The 20,104-nt window shown below is 37.3% G+C and overlaps 1 protein-coding gene and 1 long non-coding RNA gene across 2 annotated transcripts; one reads left to right on the top strand and one right to left on the bottom strand.

Annotated features, from left to right (window-relative positions):
• The first annotated feature begins 2,808 nt into the window (after positions 1 to 2,808).
• Positions 2,809 to 16,510, top strand: mbtps2 (membrane-bound transcription factor peptidase, site 2). The gene is made up of 11 exons (XM_028004943.1): positions 2,809 to 2,883; positions 4,007 to 4,155; positions 4,269 to 4,407; positions 4,794 to 4,897; positions 5,830 to 5,957; positions 8,429 to 8,547; positions 10,096 to 10,276; positions 10,886 to 10,992; positions 12,175 to 12,367; positions 13,009 to 13,084; positions 14,684 to 16,510. The coding sequence occupies exons 1-11, from the start codon at positions 2,809 to 2,811 to the stop codon at positions 14,904 to 14,906; spliced, it is 1,494 nt and encodes a 497-aa protein (XP_027860744.1). The 3' UTR covers positions 14,907 to 16,510.
• On the bottom strand, positions 15,306 to 18,374 carry LOC114136730 (uncharacterized). Its single transcript, XR_003593866.1, has 2 exons — positions 15,653 to 18,374; positions 15,306 to 15,484 (listed from the first exon to the last, which is right to left on the bottom strand). It is a non-coding gene; the product is annotated as an uncharacterized LOC114136730 (long non-coding RNA).
• Between the last annotated feature and the right edge of the window lie 1,730 nt (positions 18,375 to 20,104).

Below are 20,104 nucleotides of genomic sequence, written 5' to 3'. Positions count from 1 at the left end.
GTTTCTAGTGAATATATCTTAGCACACTAGAAATAAGACTAAACTAACTTACAAGTAACTTTTCAGCAATATAGAAGCTTGTTTAAACTTTAAAGTGAATAATTCCTTAATATTAATAAAAGAAGCTGCTAGTTTCACAGGCAGATTATTTCTCATATAACAAGACATTTCCCCATATTATAAGTGAAATAATCTACCACTAGAAACTTTAGTTTTTCATCAGTATAACAGAATTATTGACTTAAAAGTTAAGTTAGTCAAAATCCATGAATAAATAATAAAATAAAATCATTTTTGGCACAAAATGACTGAGTCCCAAAGCCCTAAAAATGGCTTTTCAACTGTTTTCTGTCAAGCTAATGATAAACTGTTAAAATGTTAAACTTTCCTTAAATCATAGTAAAGCTTGTCACCTTCTAAATTTCCAAATTTTACAATATTCTACAGATAAAAGTATGGGCTTAGTTTAAAACCTTTACTCGTCTTTAAAAGAGGTGATGATAGAAGTGGAGGGCATTGTTACTGACATATTAGTGCTAGTGGCTAGCTGCTAGTTCAGATTAGCTTAGCATCTGTAGCGAGAAGAGTATACAGCCTGATTAACTTCCCATTGTAAAATCAGGGATCTAGCTAGTTTAGTTTCTAGTTTAGATTAGCTTAGCCACCTGCAAGGCTGTAGTCGCTCAACTTTTCAAGCTAATGTGAAGTTGCTGTAAAATCAGAGAAATAGCTAGTTGCTAGTTTAGATTAGCTTAGCACCTGCAAGGCTGTAGTCGCTCAACTTTTCAAGCTAATGCGAAGTTGCTGAAAAATCAGAGAAATAGCTAGTTGCTAGTTTAGATTAGCTTAGCACCTGCAAGGCTGTAGTCGCTCAACTTTTCAAGCTAATGTGAAGTTGCTGTAAAATCAGAGAAATAGCTAGTTGCTAGTTTAGATTAGCTTAGCACCTGCAAGGCTGTAGTCGCTCAACTTTTCAAGCTAATGCGAAGTTGCTGAAAAATCAGAGAAATAGCTAGTTGCTAGTTTAGATTAGCTTAGCACCTGCAAGGCTGTAGTCGCTCAACTTTTCAAGCTAATGTGAAGTTGCTGTAAAATCAGAGAAATAGCTAGTTGCTAGTTTAGATTAGCTTAGCACCTGCAAGGCTGTAGTCGCTCAACTTTTCAAGCTAATGCGAAGTTGCTGAAAAATCAGAGAAATAGCTAGTTGCTAGTTTAGATTAGCTTAGCACCTGCAAGGCTGTAGTCGCTCAACTTTTCAAGCTAATGCGAAGTTGCTGAAAAATCAGAGAAATAGCTAGTTGCTAGTTTAGATTAGCTTAGCACCTGCAAGGCTGTAGTCGCTCAACTTTTCAAGCTAATGTGAAGTTGCTGTAAAATCAGAGAAATAGCTAGTTGCTAGTTTAGATTAGCTTAGCACCTGCAAGGCTGTAGTCGCTCAACTTTTCAAGCTAATGTGAAGTTGCTGTAAAATCAGAGCACTTGAGATCAGCCTGAGAATGATAGTAACAGAAGAAAATTAAAAGCTAGCTAGTGAATGCTAATGATAATGTGCTAAGAGAGGCTTACTTCAGCTCTGTTTTACTAAGCTGTAAATGCATTTATGATTTTGAAAGTCTCCAAATGAAGCTACGTGCTGCAGGCTCTGAGTATTTGGCTGTGAAGTGCAAGGGAGATATGAAGTGACTAAACCAACAGGCATTTATCCACTTGCAGTTTAATGTTTCACTTTCTAAATGAGTCAGAGTCTGAGCTAGTTTCCTTATAGCGACCGACTTACATCATCACCGTGTTTAACGACATCATATTTATGTCCACAGCTCTATTGATTACTCTGGTCTAAGTTTATTTATTTTTAGCATTTAACAGCATACATAATATAAAACTTGCTGATTTGCTTAAAGTGTCCATGCACAAGTATCCACACTCCTTGAACTGTTTCCCATTTTGTCTCATTACAGCCACATAATTTCATGTATTTTATTGAATTTCACAGTGGAGCATAATTGCTTATGTTAAAATGGAGAAAAGCAATTCTTTTTTTGACAAATACACATCCAAAACATGTGGCACACATTTGTATTCAGTCCTCCTTAGTCAAAAAATAGAATGTAGAATTAAGACATTAAAACAAAAATTATTTGAGTGTTTCCAGAATGCATACATGGGATGTTTATATCTTAGAGTATTGTTTTCTATCCTAACCCTATCCTAAAGATAAAAACTGTTGGAGAAGTTTTTATCTTCTCCAAAACTTCCCCTCAGACCTAAAACACATAGAAATTGCTGATTAAAATGTGACAACATGTTGACAAGCTTAAAGAGTAATAATACTGGAATTTCTACATTTCCTCTGACCCATAAAGTCACTTCTGCCTGTATGAAAATGTAGTGTGAACTAGCATTAAAGTAATCAGATAGATTTTTTTTTAAATACAATTTTTATTTTGTCATTTTTAAAACGTTTTTACCTAGCATTTTTTTGTACACTTTTTTTTTAAATTAAAACCCAACACTTTTTTTCTATTTCAATCTAAAAATCTTAGGAAATTCCATCGCTAGGTGGCAGTAGTGCGCTGTAAGATTACCACAAACGAAGCAGAAGAAGAGCAACCAGCCGGTGACTTGTGTCTCATTTCCGCTGTAAACAAACCCACTGTCGCCTGTTTGAACGTTTTGTAGAAACATGCCGGCTTTTCTTCGCGGTTTTCGAGCCGCCTAATCGCGGCCTTGTTGTCCGCAAACGGAGCAATGGAGAGGCCGCAGTTCGGTTGGACGGTTCCGCGGAGAGTCCTCTGACAGAGCCGCACCATGATCCCGGTGTCCCTGCTGGTGTTCGTGATGGCAGGCTGGTGTGCTGTCTACCTGGCTGACACACTTCTCCGGGTAAGATTTTAACCTTATTTGTGTTTAATTGAACTAGCTCTCAGGAAATTAATGTCACAGAATTTTTGGGGGGTGAAAAACGAGACTCGGTCGGATGCTAACAGTTAGCTGTTAGCATCCATTTCACCACCGTTAGGGAGTCTGAACTACTATTGTTCTGCCTCCGTTAAAAATCAAACATATTTAGGTCAGTCCTACTCCAAATTGTATCATAATATCCAACAGTTAATGTACATACCACTTAATGTTTGTAAAACCTTAATGTAAATTCACAAATTTAACACATTTGGGTGGGATGTCTAATGCTGGGTAATGTTGGTGCGAACATAACTTACATCTATCCACCATACATACATTAGCCTGGCCATTGTTTTCCAACACTATTGTACTCGATTCAAATCTCGCTTCACAGTTCAGTCTGGGGTTTCTCACATTCACTTTGATTTGACAGGATTTCGACTAAGCCAATCAGCAAACAGAATGAGAAGTAGTGAACGCTGACGTCGACTTCCTGCGCTATTTTAGAATTGAAGTTTGCCAGTAGTTTTAGTAATAGCAGCAAGGGAGTGTGTTGGTCACATTTCCAAATATTGAATTAACATTAATGCCCTGCGACATTAATGCCCTGCGACAGACTGGCGACCTGTCCAGGGTGTATCCCGCCTCCCGCCTGGAACGTAGCTGGAGATAGGCACCAGCAACCCTCCCGACCCCATTAGGGACAAGGGTGAACAGAAAATGGATGGATGGATGGATGAATTAACATTAACAGCCATCTTGCTCAGCTCTTTACTTCTCTCTTTAAAGTGGAGGATAATTGTTTATAGAGCTGGTGATTTCCGGAAAGCTATATAGCATCGAACTGGCACATTTCGTATGTCATGGGCAAATGTTGGCATGATGTATGCCAACATTTGCATAGGTCATGCCAACCTCATGCCAAAGTATTACGTATGCATACGTATGCATCTATTGTGCTAAAACCTCAGCACAACAGCAGAGGCTCCAGATGAGGCGTTAGTTCTTACCTGACTGTGCATACATACAAATGTTATCGTGAAAGTCTAATGTTTGGAGTTGGTGTACATAACCATCCGTGGTTTTATTTCCTCCTTTCCTGCAGTCATCTGCCACGTACCGGATCAGCTACGAGTCATGGCTGGCCAGCCGAGGGTTGATGTTGTCTCCTTTTCATGTGAGATGGCAGACCACCATGTTTAACCGGCTGTTTGCTTACTGTGCCCGCATCAACCCCCGAGCCCTCTATCTTTGGTGAGGATACACGCTTAATTACTTAAATTAATAAAAGTAAAAAAGTTAACCCCTGTCACTGAGTTCCTAAATGTTGGCTGATTGACCTTTGAACTCACTGGTGTGTGTGTCAGGTTCAGCAGTGGTCTAGTGTTTGGTGTGGCGGCCATGTTGGGATCAGTGGTGCTGCTGGTGAAGACTCTGCAGCAGACCTACGCCCAGATGACCACAGACAACCCGCGGATTGGTGGGCAGCAGACTCTGCAGGTGGTGGTACGTCTGTTTATGAGTTGGTAGTTAAATTCCATCCACATTGAGCAAGGCATGTATGAATACTGGACAGTATGTAGAACTACAGTATGATATGTTTGGGCTAATTGTCAGTAATATGCTAATGTATTCACTTATTTTAAGTCTATCAGGTTTCTGTTAGTCCTTTCACCAATCTATTCATTCAGTCATCTGTCTGTCTATTGATACGTCCGTCCGTTAATCCATCTGTCCGTCCGTCCATCCGTTCGTACATCCATCCATCCATCCCTCCGTCTGTCTATTGGTTCATTCATCCGTCGGTCCATCCATCCGTCCAATCAGTCTTCTGTTCTTCTCTCTTCCTGTTTGGTTTTAACTGATTTTATATTTCATTTCTTTGTTTTCAGGTCCCGGGTGTGAACCTGCCCACCAGTCAGCTGGCCTACTTCTTCATCGCTCTGCTGCTCAGTGGCATCATCCATGAGCTGGGTCACGCTGTGGCCGCGCTGAGGTAGGAAACACCCGCACCGTTACCGCGGTAATGAGCAGGCAGCAGCTCGGTGCTCTCTGTTGAAACTTAATGTTTCTCATAAATGTACTGTACATTTTTTGATTCTCACTCCCTTTTTTTTTACACCTTCATTCTCTTCATTATTATACTTTTTATTTTTAGTTATTTAATTGTTATTGGAGCCTTGCAACAAAATTTCTTTCAATGTTTACATTTTTAAATGTGCAATTCTATTTTTAGTTTGTTTAGTTAAGCTGAGTATTTTCCTTTTTTAGGGTCTGGAAATGGTTAAAATGTGTCTAAATGCTAAATTTAGACACTATAAATTTCATAATTTATAGCTCTTCTCTTTTCTCTCTTTCTACCAAAAACTGGATGATAAAATTCCTCAGTCTGATTCTTTGGTCTCAACTATTACTTTTTTTTTAAAGGACAATTTTGCTTACAAACTTCAGTTTTAATTTTATTTGTTGTTTCTGTTTATTATTTTATTTATTTTGGATATTTAAAATGTCTTCCATTTCCGGTGTTAAATGTTGATAAGACATGTTTGTACATTACCATAATTTTATTGGTCTTTGGTAATGTGTTCTTGCAATATTATGTCATTACCATCATATTACTTGAAAATGGTCTCAAACCAACAATATTATTGTTTATTGTGATAATTTCTGGGCTAATTTATCATCCAGCAAAATGTGTTATTGTGACAGGCTTGAGCTTTTATTGCCAGACGGCAAAGCGTCGTCATTCAATAAAATGTATTTTTACAAAAATGTACAATGAGGAGATGAGACTAGAGAAAATTCAGGACACAGGATTTGTTCAAATCTCTTTAACGATCTAGTTTTTCATATTTTGTACACAGTGAAGGTTCTTTCATTGGTTTTTTGTGTGTATCCTCAGACGTGTTTTAATGTTTCGTCCTGCAGGGAGTCTGTGAGAGTGAACGGCTTCGGGATGTTCGTCTTCGTCGTTTATCCTGGGGCGTTTGTGGACCTGTTCACCACGCACCTCAACCTCATCTCTCCTGCTCAGCAGCTCAGAATATTCTGTGCAGGTCAGATTTAAAACTTTTATGCTTAATATTCAATCATCTTTTATTTTATTCCTGTTTAATTTTTTTTAACTTTAATTGTATTTATTAATTATTGTGTTATGAAAATAAAAACCAAATTTAACTAAATTAAGAAATATTTTATATTTAATTTGTATTATTCCTATTTAATATTACTGATAATTTTATTTTAAGTTAACAGTAACATTTTTTGATAATAATATAAAAATAACCTAGTTTAATTAAATATAAAAGTATATTTAATTAAATACTTGATGTATTGCATGTATATTCAATAATTTAAACATATTTGTATGTTTTATTTAAATGTTTAAAGTTACCTTTTTAAGGTAAAAATAAAAAAATCTCCAATTTAAATAAAACATTTATTTAATTTTACTTATTTATTTGCATTTACTTCAATTTTATTTATTTTTGGCCTAAAAAGTAAAATTAATATAATTAATTTATATTTAAAGTATCTTATTTTTAAATTTTATATTTTTTTACTTTTTTAAAAATATTTTTATTTAATAAAAATGCTTAATTTAAGAAAATTTAAACATATTTATTTTCTTTAAATTTTTTTTTTAAATATTAATTTTATTTGAACCCTCTTACTCTCTCCTTCCCTCATCTCATTCATTTTCTTGAAGCGCCCCCTGTGGTCACAGCCCTTTACTGCAGCTCTCTTCTTGTTTGCCAGCTAATGTAATCACATCTATTAATCACAGTTATTAGAATCACTTTGTTTTGACTCCAAAGGTCAACCAGATTATTACAGAGCAGCAGACAGCTGCATCACATAAAATATTTTCAGTTTCAATTAATTTAATAGCAGCTTGATAAATTGATTGGCGGAGAAAAGCTGTTAGTCATGCATAAATGTAATTTCTGCCACAGATAAAACAGGCGAGTCTGCAGCTAAAAGCCTGTTTAATCTGCAAATTAATCCAAATATTTTACTAAATGTTCCAGATTTTAGCAGAAGAGCTGCAGCTGTTAATTATAAAAATTGCTGCAATACTAAAAATTAAAACCTATAAATCCCTTAGATTAAATCTTTAATGTTTTACCATATTTCAGCCACAAACTTGTATGTATTTCAGAGGGATTTTATATGATGGCGCAACACAAAGTAGCTCATAATTGGGGAGGAAAATTACATTCTTCAAAGAATTTGAAAACTGGGATGAATTATATGGCTTAGTCAAAGCCCAGATAGAGTTTTAAGTGAGCAAACTAGAAAACTGACGTTCGTGGATGCTCTTCATCCAATCTGATTGAGCCTGGATGGATGAAAAAAAATATAATATAGAACAAATAAGAGTAGACATGTTTAATAATCAATTAATCGCATGATAGATTAATTTTATTTGTTGTTTCTATTGTTTTCTTTTTATATTTTATATTTTTAAAATGTCTTCCAGTTCCAGTTATTGATTTTTTAGAATGTATCCTTGCATTATTAATGTTAGATCATTTCAAAATGGTCTCAAAACAAAAATATTATTATTTATCGCAATAACTTTGGGGACAATTTATCATGCATTAAGGTTTGTTATTGTGAAAGGCCTAAATAAGAGGGAAAACAGCAAGAAATAAATATATATTTTGAATAAATTGTCTTGTTAAGCAGAACAAAGATGGTATGTTTAAGTGTTTATTAATACTGCTGAATTTTTTATTTTTTTGCCACCTCTGTGAAAGTTGCTGAATTTGTTCTGCAGTCATTTTTCTGCGCCACCAGAGGGCAGTAAAGAGCCGCTCTGACCGTTTATCTCCGTCTGACCAACAAGTTGGTTTTCTGAGGAGAAAATAAGAGGGAGCAGAGCGAGGCGTGCGGTGTGTGATGCGAGGCGGATGCTGTTCCCAACGGGGGAGCGATGACATAACGACGCGCTGCGTTTGTTTGTTTCTCCATGTGAGATCGACCTTTACATCAGATACATTATTTACTCCAGTTGACAAACTTTAGCAGCTTGTTTACTCTGTGTTACATCAGATTGCTCACACACGTTGGTCTGAAATTAACTCTGTTTTTTCCTTCAAACTGATGATGAAGAACTTGATTGTAGCTCAGGTTTTCTCTGGTATGAGAGAAATTTCCTTTTCTTTAAATATGTCTGTAGAGGTTGAGAAGTTGGGCCTGAACTCATCAGACCGTGAGACGTTTTCTCTTGTGGTTTCAAAGCTTCTTGCATAATTAAGATGGTATAGACGGCTATTTATAGTGAGCAGCGGTTTCTCTTCAGTCACAACATACAGGAGAGAGTTACAGCAGAGGATTCAGCTTAAAGTCGCTTCAGTTCAAGCATTAAACTTGAACTGAGAGCTTTGGAGAGTCTGATTTAACTCTTTAGATATATTATGAAGTTTTTTTAAGCAGTTTTTTAATTCCTCATTTAACCAAATGAACATTTTGGATGGTTTGACTTTATATTTCTGTAAATTTATGAATAATCTTTCTCCAGGAGTTTGGCATAACTTTGTTTTGTGCGTGGCGGCGCTGGCTCTCCTCTTCCTGCTGCCGGTCCTCCTGTTTCCTGTCTATGCCACCGGGGCCGGCGCTATGGTTACCGAGGTTGTGCCGGTGAGTCCTGCAAGTTTCCTTCTACCTCTCCCTTTGGTTCAGGTTTGTTTCTACAGCCCACATTTAACCCAACTCTGTCCAAAAAGGCCACATATGTAACCTTTCTATGTTCGTCTCAGGTCCAATATGGCCGACTTCATGACAGACACATTCAGGTTCGCTGTATTTATTCCAACAAACAAGGGAATCAAGTTAGCATCAATCCAGCAGCTTCTGACCCTGTAGATTAAATAAAATAAAATAAATAACCCATAACAAACTAAAAAAGCAAAATCTACCAATGAACACTTGGCTGCAGTTAAGAGTAGTAAAACGTGCGATGCGTCCATATCAAAGGCGTTTTAAGCATCAGGCGGGTCTGATTTACATCCAGAGTCTATGGGGAGCCGTCGAAGGTCGTTGTGGCACGTTTCAAACATCAAACGCGCCGCAATTTTAACTGTTTGGAGCGTTTTGAGTGTTTGGCTCGTCCAGTGTGTCCGACGCTCCACATAGAAGCGCCTGACGCTCAAAACGCGTTTGGTGTGAACACACCATCAACCTCCAGCTAGCAGCGGCGGGAGGATCCGTCCCACTGCAACAGGCGAAGGTCCAAAATGTACAAAATAGCTCAAGTGCGTTGTGGCCTGGCCTGGCACGCAGCTAAAATCCAGCCATCATCGAGTAAACGTTTTGACCGTTTGGCTGTCAGAGGGAAAATACTCACCCTGATAATCTGAGCTTGGTAAGGAAATAAACCTGATAATTAGAGAGAAAGTTACGGTTGATAAAACATGAAAGAGAATTGAGACAGATAAAAAGATAGATATGAAAGATAAATAAATAAAGTACATAGAGAATGAATAGAGAACATATGTTTTTATTGCTTATTCACTTATAACATGGGAAAATGTATTGTTATAAGTAAAATAATCTGCCAGTAGAACTATTAGTTTTTCATCAATATTAAGGAATTATTGACTTAAAACAAGATTCTGCTACAAAGTTATTTGTAAATTAGTTTTGCAGTATTTCACGTTTCTAAGATATTTTCACTAGAAACTAAGCAAAAAATACTTTGTAAGATTATTTTGCAGTCCAGAGCAGCATTCTTCAGTCAGAGGCGTCTTCAGATTAGTTGCATGACTGACTGCTACTGGAGAGCCGTTTTCCCCACAGAGTTTCTTCATATTTCCTCTCCTTTCAGGATAAATAAAGTGCTTAAAAATGTTTAGTTGCTAAATTTTGACTCTGTTAATATTTAAACATCACGATAAACATGTGGTTTTATATTCCGCTTCCTTCAGCTTTTCGTTTAGACGTGTTTTTCCTTGTTATATAAACAGATTACCAAAAAAATTAAAAAACGCAGAAACTTCCTTCTCCAGATGTTATCTGGTGCTGTTTGTTTTTTCTTGTTCTGGCAGGAAATCAGGAAGCCGTTAAATCTGCAGCTCTGATATGAAATGTTGTTTTTGCTTTTTTAGGACAGAGTCCAGCACGGACATCATGTGACGTTTTTTTAATTCCCATCTGAACCAGGTTTTGTGCTGTGTTTTGTTCCCCCAGGGTTCTGCGGCGGACGGGCCCCGGGGTCTGTCGGTCGGGGACCTGGTGACGCAGCTGGAGGACTGTCCCGTCCGGGGAGCGGAGGACTGGGCCGGCTGCCTGTCCCAGCTGTCCCGCGTGCCGCAGACCGGGTACTGCGTCCCGGCGGCCGGCCTGCAGCCCAGCTGGGCTCACGGCAGACGTGAGTGACCCCGCCGTTGCTGCAGAAATGCAACAGAATGTCCTTGAACGCATCGCTACAACCGTTAGCTCCTCTGAGTTTTATTGGGAGTCTTTCACTGTTCAGTCAGTTTTCTAGTTCTTCTTCTCCTGATGTAATAAAGATTTTTGATTAGAAGAAGAAGAGAACATATGATTTGGAGAGTTACTTCTCCATTCAGAACAGATTGAATGGACGACCGTCATCCAACCACACATCCATCCAAATGTCCAACCAACCAACCAACCCACCCAACCAACCAATGAGCAGTCTGTCCGAGCGTCCATCCAACGAACTGTCCCATCCATCTGTCCAACCAACCATCAAAGCAACTGTCCATCCAACCACTCAATCATCCATCCATTCATCCAACCATCCATCCAACCATCATCCCATCCAACCGACCATGTCAGTCCTGAAAGTAAAATGATCAGTGTTGCATCAGAGGTCAGGCCATATTTTAAAGTCTGTAGAAAATGGAGCCGTCGGTTTTTATTTATATCGTCATTGTAAGACAACGAGATATCACTGCAGCTTCTGAGCCAGAAGACTTGTCAACAAAAAGTCACATTTCTTCTTCTTCTGTGGTAGCTTTCAAGCGTCTGGACGGGACGATGGACTGCTGCAGCAACAACAGCCTGACGGACCTCTGCTTCTCCTACATCAAACCACAGGGCAGGAACAGCAGGGAGAGAGAGGTGAAACACACACACACACACACACACACACATGCGTACATATTGATGCAGAGTCAGCCATTTCTGACTAATTCTTCATGTGAGCTGCAACATGTAGATAATCCAGTTCTCTGGAATAAAATGGTCTCAATTTCCTCTGCTGTGTAAATGAAGCGGGTTTAGTCCGAGTTTTTCCTTCATCAGAACCGAACGTCTGCAGCAGAAGTTTCTGTTATTCGTACTTTGATGTCTAAGCTTTGCTTCAACTCATCACTGTGTGAAATGTTTTCTTGTCACCATATTGTCAGTGTTAGGCTTCAAATTCAACATTATGCACCAAAAGAGTGAAAAAAATACAGATAAAAAAAATTTATATAGAGCAAGTGTGATAAATCAATACAATCCGACAGACCCGTGTTGCGTTGGTTTAAATCCCATTGAATTATGTTAAAGTCTGTTGTAAAAAGATAAAATGTGGAAAATGTTTAAGAGGTTTTAATACTTTTCTGGGCTTTTACTTGTTTTCACCTGGGATTTTAGCAGAAACGTTTAGTTTTTTCTGGTTGAATGAGATTCTTAACTACGGGAGAATATTAGGGACAAAAAAGAAATTTTTAAATTTTTTCTCAGGATTCTGACTTTTTTCCTATAATTTTGAGAGTTTTTTTTTATAAATCTAACTTTTTTTTCTTATTTCTTATAGTTCAAATTTTTTTTACTTGTGATTTTGACTTTCTTTTTATATTTATGACTTCTTTAATTGAGGTTTTTCTTATAATTCAGACTTTTTAATCTGACAATTTTCTTATCATTTTCACTCTTTTACCTTTATTTTTATTCTTTTCCTTATAATTTTGTATTTTTCCTACTAAGTGACTTTTTTTCTTATTAACTTTTTTCTTGTAATTCTTAAATTAAAGTCAGAATTCATCATTTTTATTTGCCCTGATCCTCCTTCATACATAAAGTTGCTACTTAAATAAAAACCTTCCTTCTAGATCTGCTGATGTCAGAAAATGACCAAAAGCGTCAAGGATGACCAAACATCCAAAGCATCCAGAGTCAAAAACACCAAAGTATTTGAACATTTTGTGCTGAACCTACTGAGAGAAACAAAGAAAACATTTTGTCTCAACCGGCTGCTGATAAGATTAACCGAACAAGCGGGGAGAACCAGGAAGTGACACGCTTTGCCTCCCGCAGTTCGCCTGCATGCCGGTGAGGAAGATGGTGACGGGAACGGCGACGTGTCGCTCCGACAACGACTGCGGCGTGAACTCGGCCAGCGTCTGCGTCACCCCGTCTCTGGAGAACCAGACCCGCTTCATCCGCGTCGCTCACCCGCCGAGCCCACACATGCTGTTCGTGGGCTTCCCGCCGCACCTGCAGTACGCCGGTACGTCCAGCCGCCTGCAGAGGCGGAACCCAAAAATATAAATACTCAAGTGAGAGTAGCACCACTAAGTGTTTGGTAAAAAGTATACTGAGTAACTGATCAAATTATCAGTCACTTACTGTTTAAAAATTACATCATCAGATGGATCAAAATATAAAGTTAAGTGAAAATTTTCCCTTTTTTTATGACAAAAATGACAATGATTCATATAAGTAACAAAAAATAACAGAATCTAGGCCAAAGAAAAAAATTCCAAATCAATTTCTTTGAAAAATAACTTATGAAACTTGAACAGAAACTGCGTCTGGTGAATATTTGGTTAAAACATGTTTGTTATTCATTCAGTGGGTAGAAAAAGTAAGAGAAGAAACACTTTATAATAAAATTACTTTAAGTGCAGTGGAGCAAAAATATTCCTAAAAGTGTTTGTTTTATTTTTTTTATTTCCAAAACAGTCACTCAAGCAAATGTAAGTAGTTATTGATAACAGCCAGAGTTTGATAATAATTTAAACGTTAAAGTTGAGTCTGTCAAGTGTGTGATTTTTAAGACTCTCCGGTGTGTAAACATCATAATCCAGGTAATTGCCGCCTGCTGGACGCTGTCGATGTTGTTTCTACTTCCTGTTTTGTCTCCTCCAGTGAGTCTGACCAACTTCGTGCCCCGCTTCGGGTTCCTCCACCTGGACCTGCCCGTCTTCATGGAGACCTTCCTAAAGTATCCTTTTTATTTACTGCCAACATAAAGCGGCGAGATTATGTAATCTAAGCATCTCTTTGTCGCAGTTTAAAGATTAAGAGATTTTCAGACATGAAAGGCTTTAGATTCCCCCTAATCAGCACGTTAAACACCAATTTAGAGGCATTTTTTTAATCTGCTGCTGACCGGAACGTTGTGTTTTAGACTGAATGTGACGTCGCTTCAGATCTAAGCTGAAGTTAGAAAAATAAAATGTTTAGCAGCTTTAGCCTCTAAGAAGTTTGTTGAATTAAACACTGAAGGTTTTAAGTGCAGCTTTCTTGGTTAAGATGAAGACCTTTTATAACTTTTGCACTTTTAACTGCCTTGTTGCTGAAATGTGCTATACATATAAACTTCATTGATTGATAATGTTCATTACTGATGCAGGCAGATTTCTTATAACTGGGGACAGCTCAGCTGGAAAACTATAGATCTGGAAAAATGAAATAAATAATAAAAAAATAAGAGTGTAAATTTCCTAACTTTTGTCTGAAAGGTGCATCTATCCATCCAACCAACTGGAGTTTCAATTTATTGTTGATATCTTTATAGATATTTGTAAAATATATAAAAGGTCTAAATTAATCAAATACTCAAATATAAACTCCACTAATATTTAGATAAATATCCCTTACTTACTTAAATTAATTTTAAAGTGCAAATTAGTCTTAAAATTGTTCACGTTGTGACAGGATTATTTAATCCTTATGACGGCGTGTTAGAAAAAAATATGAGTAAATTTCCACCCAAACAGTTTCAGAAATTTAAGTATAAGAATAAACGTGGAAATTTCTGAGTTCGAAATGTCAAATATTTGCTAGAACTGAAATTTTGAAAATAATCTAAAATGTTCTAGAATTTTTTTATTTTATTTTACTATTAAAACTGAAAATTAAGAATTGATTAGCAATCCAGGCATCTTAGAAATGTCCTTGTTTTGTCTAGAAAATTCATTAAATAAATCTAAAATTTCAGAATTTCTTGGCAGAAATTTACTCCCCTTTTTCTTTCTAAATTTCAAAATTTCTCTAGAAAAACTGTTTTAGAAGTTGAAAGTTTGCTAGAAAAACTCAGATTTTCTAGAAAACTCAAATTTTCCAAAACTTAAATATTTGACTTTTGAAACTCCGACATTTTCTAGAAAACTTCTGGGATTCATTTAAAACATTTTTTTTGGGGGCGGCAGAAATTTAATCATTTTACATTTTCTTTCTAGCCACATTGTCCCTAATTTGCTGTTGTATAAATTTGAGACGGTGAAACCTGCAGAAACTCTCGCCTTAGCTAGTTTTACTTTGACCAAAGTTTTTTTCTGGCGTTATTCTGTCTGGATATTTGTCTGTTATTCTTGAAGGAGTTGGTAGTTGGTCCTGTTTGCTAGAATCAAAGAATTTTTCTTAAGTCAAAAAGTCTTCAGTAGTGTTCGGTTAACGGCTATCTAAGTAGCTCAATGCTAGCTACTTCTTCTGTGTTTGGACTGGAACATTTAAATGTTTCCCAGTTTGAACTGGAACAATCCCAGTTCAGTTGTTTTTGGTTCCTGTTGGTGTTTTCCTGACCCGCCCCGCCTCTCAGGTACGTGGTGTCCCTCTCCGGCGCGCTGGCCGTCGTTAACTCCGTGCCCTGCTTTGCCCTGGACGGACAGTGGATGCTCAACGCCCTGCTGGAGGCCACGCTGGTTACCGTGGTAACGGACCGCCAGAAGCGCGAGCTTATCGGTTTCTTCCTGCTGCTAGCGGGCAGCGCCTTGCTAGCAGCTAACGTGGCGCTCGGCCTGTGGATGGTAACGGCGCGGTAGCGGCAGATTCGGTGAACGAAGGGAGGTCCATTTCCAGTCCGGGACGAGCTGCTGACCAGAAACTGTGAAGCTGCTGCGAACAGGCGATAACGCCGCGGCAGCACCGCTACTTTACGCTGACTGTTTTCCCTCCATCCGCCTTTCAGCCGTTACGACCGATGAAGACTACTTCTTCTTCCACCGTATTTAGCTACAGAAGAGGAATAGAACCACAAAACAGAATTCTGACTTTATCTCAAAATTCACGTTTTTTTCTCCGAATTCTGTCATTTTTCCTAAGAATTTTATCTTTAATTTCTGGATTCTTTTTTTTACCTTCATAAGTTTAACTTTAATTAATGTTCCCCCCAGAATTCTGATGCTTTTTCTCTAAATTCCAACGTTTTTCTCTGAATTTCATTTTTTTTTTCAAATTCCAACATTAATGGTCAAATTCGGACTTTTCCCCTCAGAATTCCAATTCTATTTCTCTGAATTCAACTTTTTATGTGTGAATTAAATTTCTTCCCATATTTCAACTTCAATTGTCAAATTCTGACTTTCTTTGAGATTTCCAATTATTTTTCTCTGAATTCCAACTGTTTCCTCTAAATTTCAAATTATGTTCTCTGAATTCTGACCAAATTCTTTTTTCCTCCTAACAATTTTTTCATCTGAATTTTTTATTTCTCCAAATTTGAACTTTAGTTGTATAATTCTGACCTTTTTCCCCTCAGAATTCCAATTATTTTTCTTTGAATTCCAACTTTTTTTCCTCTAAATTTCTTGTTTTTTCTGCAAATTTAAATCTTAATTGCCAAATTCTGACTTTTTTCAGATTTATAACTTTTCTCATCTGAATTAAAAAAATTTTTTTCTGAATTTCAAATTTAATTGCTGATTTCTGACATGTTTGTCAGAATGCTGACTTTAACGTATGCGGGCCCCTGGGAGCCACTGGCTTCAATGACACGTGATTTCTGCATTAGGAGAACTAACTTTTTAGAGGATCACGTGTAAAAAGAAAAAAAAATCACTTTAATAATTTTTAGACGCTGGTTAAAATCATATTTCCTTTTCATTTGTTCAAATCTTACGCATAAAGAAGATGGGGAAATGCTTCCTGTAATGTACTGTTCCAACTGAATGTTTACAAGAGCAAATTATAGCATTTTTAAAATTGTGGTGTTTGAGTTTGGATTTAAATGTTATCCGAAAATCCCAAACTGTGTTTTTGCTGCAAAACAGAAGAATTAAGTTGTTCTAAGTGGTTTTCTCAGCTTCTGTTTTGGTGAATTCACAGCAGTATCGTGATCTACATTATGACTGGTGGAGAAATTGCACTACTGATTACTCTTTAAGAAAACATTTGGGTCATTATAATTACCTGAGTGGACCTCTGTCTATCTCAAGATGTAAACTAGAGCACTGTTCAGATTTACTGGCTCAAATCAAGTGTCTTTATCTCCTTCAGGTATTAATGCAGGAAAAATGCCTTCTGTGTTCACTGTGTTCTGACTTTCCTAAGGTTTCTCTGTTCCCTTCTGACCTCTCACTGTTCGCAGTCTGGTTGCAAAAGTTAATTGTGTCAAAAATGTGAAATAAAACGTCTTTTTGTAATTGAATTCCAATTTTTCAGCCTTGTTAATGTGACAAATTTGACCAAAATTGGATAAATTAAGCATATAATATAACGGTTGCCTCTGTGAATGTTCTCTGCACAAGACTCCACTGCTGAAGAAAAGGTTCTCATTTCCAATTAAGGCTTTTCCCAAATGCATTTAATAGATGTCAGTAGGCTTGTTTAGTAATTATTTCTTGTGCTGTTCCATTTTATTACACAAATGCAAACTTATACCAAGTATTTTTGATCTAGTTCTAGTGCAAATATCTTAATTACTTGGTAAAATTTTGTGTTTTTGTAGTGTAACCAGTATGTATGTACTTGTTTGGTTCGCATGCGGAGATAACTGGGATTATTATGAACGATTTAGCCAAGAAACTCCATAGATACAAGTACAATCAGACTGTACACTGCAAACACAAAATCTTACCAAGTATTTTTGTCTAGTTTCTGGACAAAATTAACTTTACAGTAACTTTTCAGCAAGATATAAAAGTAAAAGTAACTTTTCGGGAAGATATAAAAGCTTATAAGACATTGTCTCGAGTTATAAATGCAATAATAATAATCTGCCAGTGGAAGTAGTATTTTTAATTTTCAGGCTCTTACTACTTGCTGAAAAGTCACTGGTAAGATAGTTTTGACTTATTGCTAGTGTATTAAGATGTTTGCAGTAGAAACTAGACCAAAATTACTTGGAAAGATTTTATGTTTTTGCAGTGTACAAGCACTACTATTCCACCCTAACAACTACAAATGTACCAAACTATAATAATCCAAGTAAACTTGTGGTTTCAGTGGTTTGTCTGTGGGAAAATATCACATCCAGAGAGCCTGGTGATTCTCCTGAGATTACAGAGCAGCTTTTTCCCTCCAACATATTGTCTTTCTCAGACGCTGGGCCCTGGAAGCAGATGGGCTTCACTTTTAGAAACTCTTCGAACCGCAGAGCCTCTTTGGCGTGGTGAAGGAGTCTGGCTGTGATTACACTTCCTGCGTGAGCGGGCATGAGATATGACACATGGTAATTAGGAAGGGTGTTTCCGTCAGACATGTAAATACAGTGTGGCCTTCACCTCAGCAACAGAGGTGTGTTTACAGAGCACCAGCAGACTCTGCCGTCAGCAGGTTCAGCAGCGTTTAAGGCGTCATTGCTGCACAATAATAGGCTCGGCAGCATGTGAGGGAGCGGAACGTCTTCCAGGACTTAGATTGAGTTTGTGTTGAGATTGGATTCTTAGAGAGTGGATCTGCTTTGGTACGTTTTCTCTGTCTGTGTGAATGTTCTATTCATGAAACTGTCTTGGGAAAACAGAGTGTCTTCAGTCAGAGGCTTCTTCAAATTCACTGTAACACAGACCGCTACAAGAGGTCTTTCCTCCCAACAGCCATCACTATCTACAGTAACTCTTTGAAGAATTAATGAGTTACAGCATTTAATTTCCCTTTGGGATCAATAAAGTATTTATGAATTTGAAAACAGATGAATTTGCTAAAAGCAGTGGGAGCTAATCGACCACCGCTGCTTTAGATTAGCTAATAGCATCCGTAGCTAATTACCACCACTGTTTTAGATTAGCTAATAGCATCCGTAGCTAATCGACCACCGCTGCTTTAGATTAGCTAATAGCATCCGTAGCTAATTACCACCGCTGTTTTAGATTAGCTAATAGCATCCGTAGCTAATTACCACCGCTGCTTTAGATTAGCTAATAGCATCCGTAGCTAATTACCACCACTGTTTTAGATTAGCTAATAGCATCCGTAGCTAATCGACCACCGCTGCTTTAGATTAGCTAATAGCATCCGTAGCTAATTACCACCGCTGTTTTAGATTAGCTAATAGCATCCGTAGCTAATTACCACCGCTGTTTTAGATTAGCTAATAGCATCCGTAGCTAATCTACCACCTCTGTTTTAGATTAGCTAATAGCATCCGTAGCTAATCTACCACCTCTGTTTTAGATTAGCTAATAGCATCCGTAGCTAATCTACCACCTCTGTTTTAGATTAGCTAATAGCATCCGTAGCTAATCTACCACCGCTGTTTTAGATTAGCTAATAGCATCCGTAGCTAATCTACCACCGCTGCTTTAGATTAGCTAATAGCATGGGTAGCTAAAATACCACAGGGATCACTTATTAATAAAAGCAAAAGTAAACAATCAGCCTAAAAACATATTATTAATACTGTTCCAGACTGAATGTTCTGTTTGTGTGGGGAAAAAATGGCACTGTTGTCCGTTGCTATGGCAACGAGTCTGTGCGTAGCGTAGCTGCCGACACAGAGAGCGAGAAAAAAACCCAGTACAACCGGTTTTACGTTGTTCTTAACGGGTTTTCTGAGTTATTTTTCCATTTTCTGTGGCGAACTGAACTGAACTAATACCTACATCTCTAGGTTTTATTCGGTTGTACGGCAAGCAGGCTGTAGATACCCAAAAGAACGGTCGTTTTGCCCTTCAGTGTTGGTAGCATGCGTGACATTTCCGGGTATAAATGAGTGTTGCTGTTGCTTATCTTATGCTGTTAATTGTAGCCTGGAGCATGTAAACAGACACAGGAGGAGGCGATTACCTGCTGCCTCACATGTTCATCATATAAAACAATCTCTTGATTTGCAGTAACTAAAGTTAACAGTAGAGTGACGTTTTGGGAAAACAGTCTCATTAAACTGAAAAAAATAAAACCGGTAATTAATGGGGGGAAATGGTCACTGACTGAAACTATAATGTGCTTTTATAAAACTAACTAAAAAATACTGAAGTTGTAGATATAATAATCTGGCTGATTATTTATATTATAACAATACATTTTTACCATGTTATAAGTGAAATAATCAGAGGTCAATTGATGAAGTCAAATGAATGGTTTGCAGACCTCTGAGTTAGGATGTCTTGAGGCCAAAATAAAAGAAGTAACAGAAACATTGACCCAATCCAACCTGAAACTGTGTAAGAACAGGTGAGCTATTTTTGAACTTTAAACCAGTGGCTTCATATTCAAAAACAATTGAGGCTGTAATTGATACAAAAGGTGGATCAACAAAGTATTTACACTGCAAAAACACAAAATATTATATATATTGGTGTGCTACATTTTAATTATTTGAGCCGGTAAACACTAAATTTACAGTAAAAAAGTTAACAAGTTTGATATCTTGTATCCCAGCAGTGGCAGCATAAGGACAAGATCAACTTGTTATTTGTGTAACAAAACTATAAAATGATATATAAATTATTTTTGATGTGTAATAGTGTTTAGTTTGATTTTATCCAATGTTATTTTAAATGTATGTGTGTGTTTTATCATGCTAGCTTGATGCTCTTGGATGCCCTCTGGTGGTGTGGAGGCCTTACATGGTTTCTTATCTGGAAATTTCTATGTGGAAAGGTCCTATCAAATCATTTTGATTTGAAAACTTTGTGTGAATCCTGACGATTAAACTTTTACGCCTCTTTTTAGAGCCTCTTGTGTGGAATTTGATTTCACACAGTGAGATAAAAACAGGACACAGTATCTGCGAGTCCAAATGGAGAACAATGCTGTGGTGCTTGATGAATGGTTGTTGTTTTTCAGCTCAAGAGGAAGTCAC

Source organism: Xiphophorus couchianus, chromosome 21 (assembly GCF_001444195.1).
Source record: "Xiphophorus couchianus chromosome 21, X_couchianus-1.0, whole genome shotgun sequence".
NCBI classification, from domain to species: Eukaryota; Metazoa; Chordata; class Actinopteri; order Cyprinodontiformes; family Poeciliidae; genus Xiphophorus; species Xiphophorus couchianus.
This window is presented reverse-complemented; position numbering and strand designations above follow the sequence as displayed.

What these genes read in the sequence shown, in the direction of transcription:
- mbtps2 (XM_028004943.1), top strand. Translation starts at nt 2,809, where the DNA reads ATGATCCCGGTGTCCCTGCTGGTGTTCGTGATGGCAGGCTGGTGTGCT. An exon ending in CCCCGAGCCCTCTATCTTTG is followed by an intron (nt 4,156 to 4,268) that starts GTGAGGATACAC and finishes TGTGTGTGTCAG; the next exon opens with GTTCAGCAGTGGTCTAGTGT. An exon ending in TGGTTACCGAGGTTGTGCCG is followed by an intron (nt 8,548 to 10,095) that starts GTGAGTCCTGCA and finishes TTGTTCCCCCAG; the next exon opens with GGTTCTGCGGCGGACGGGCC.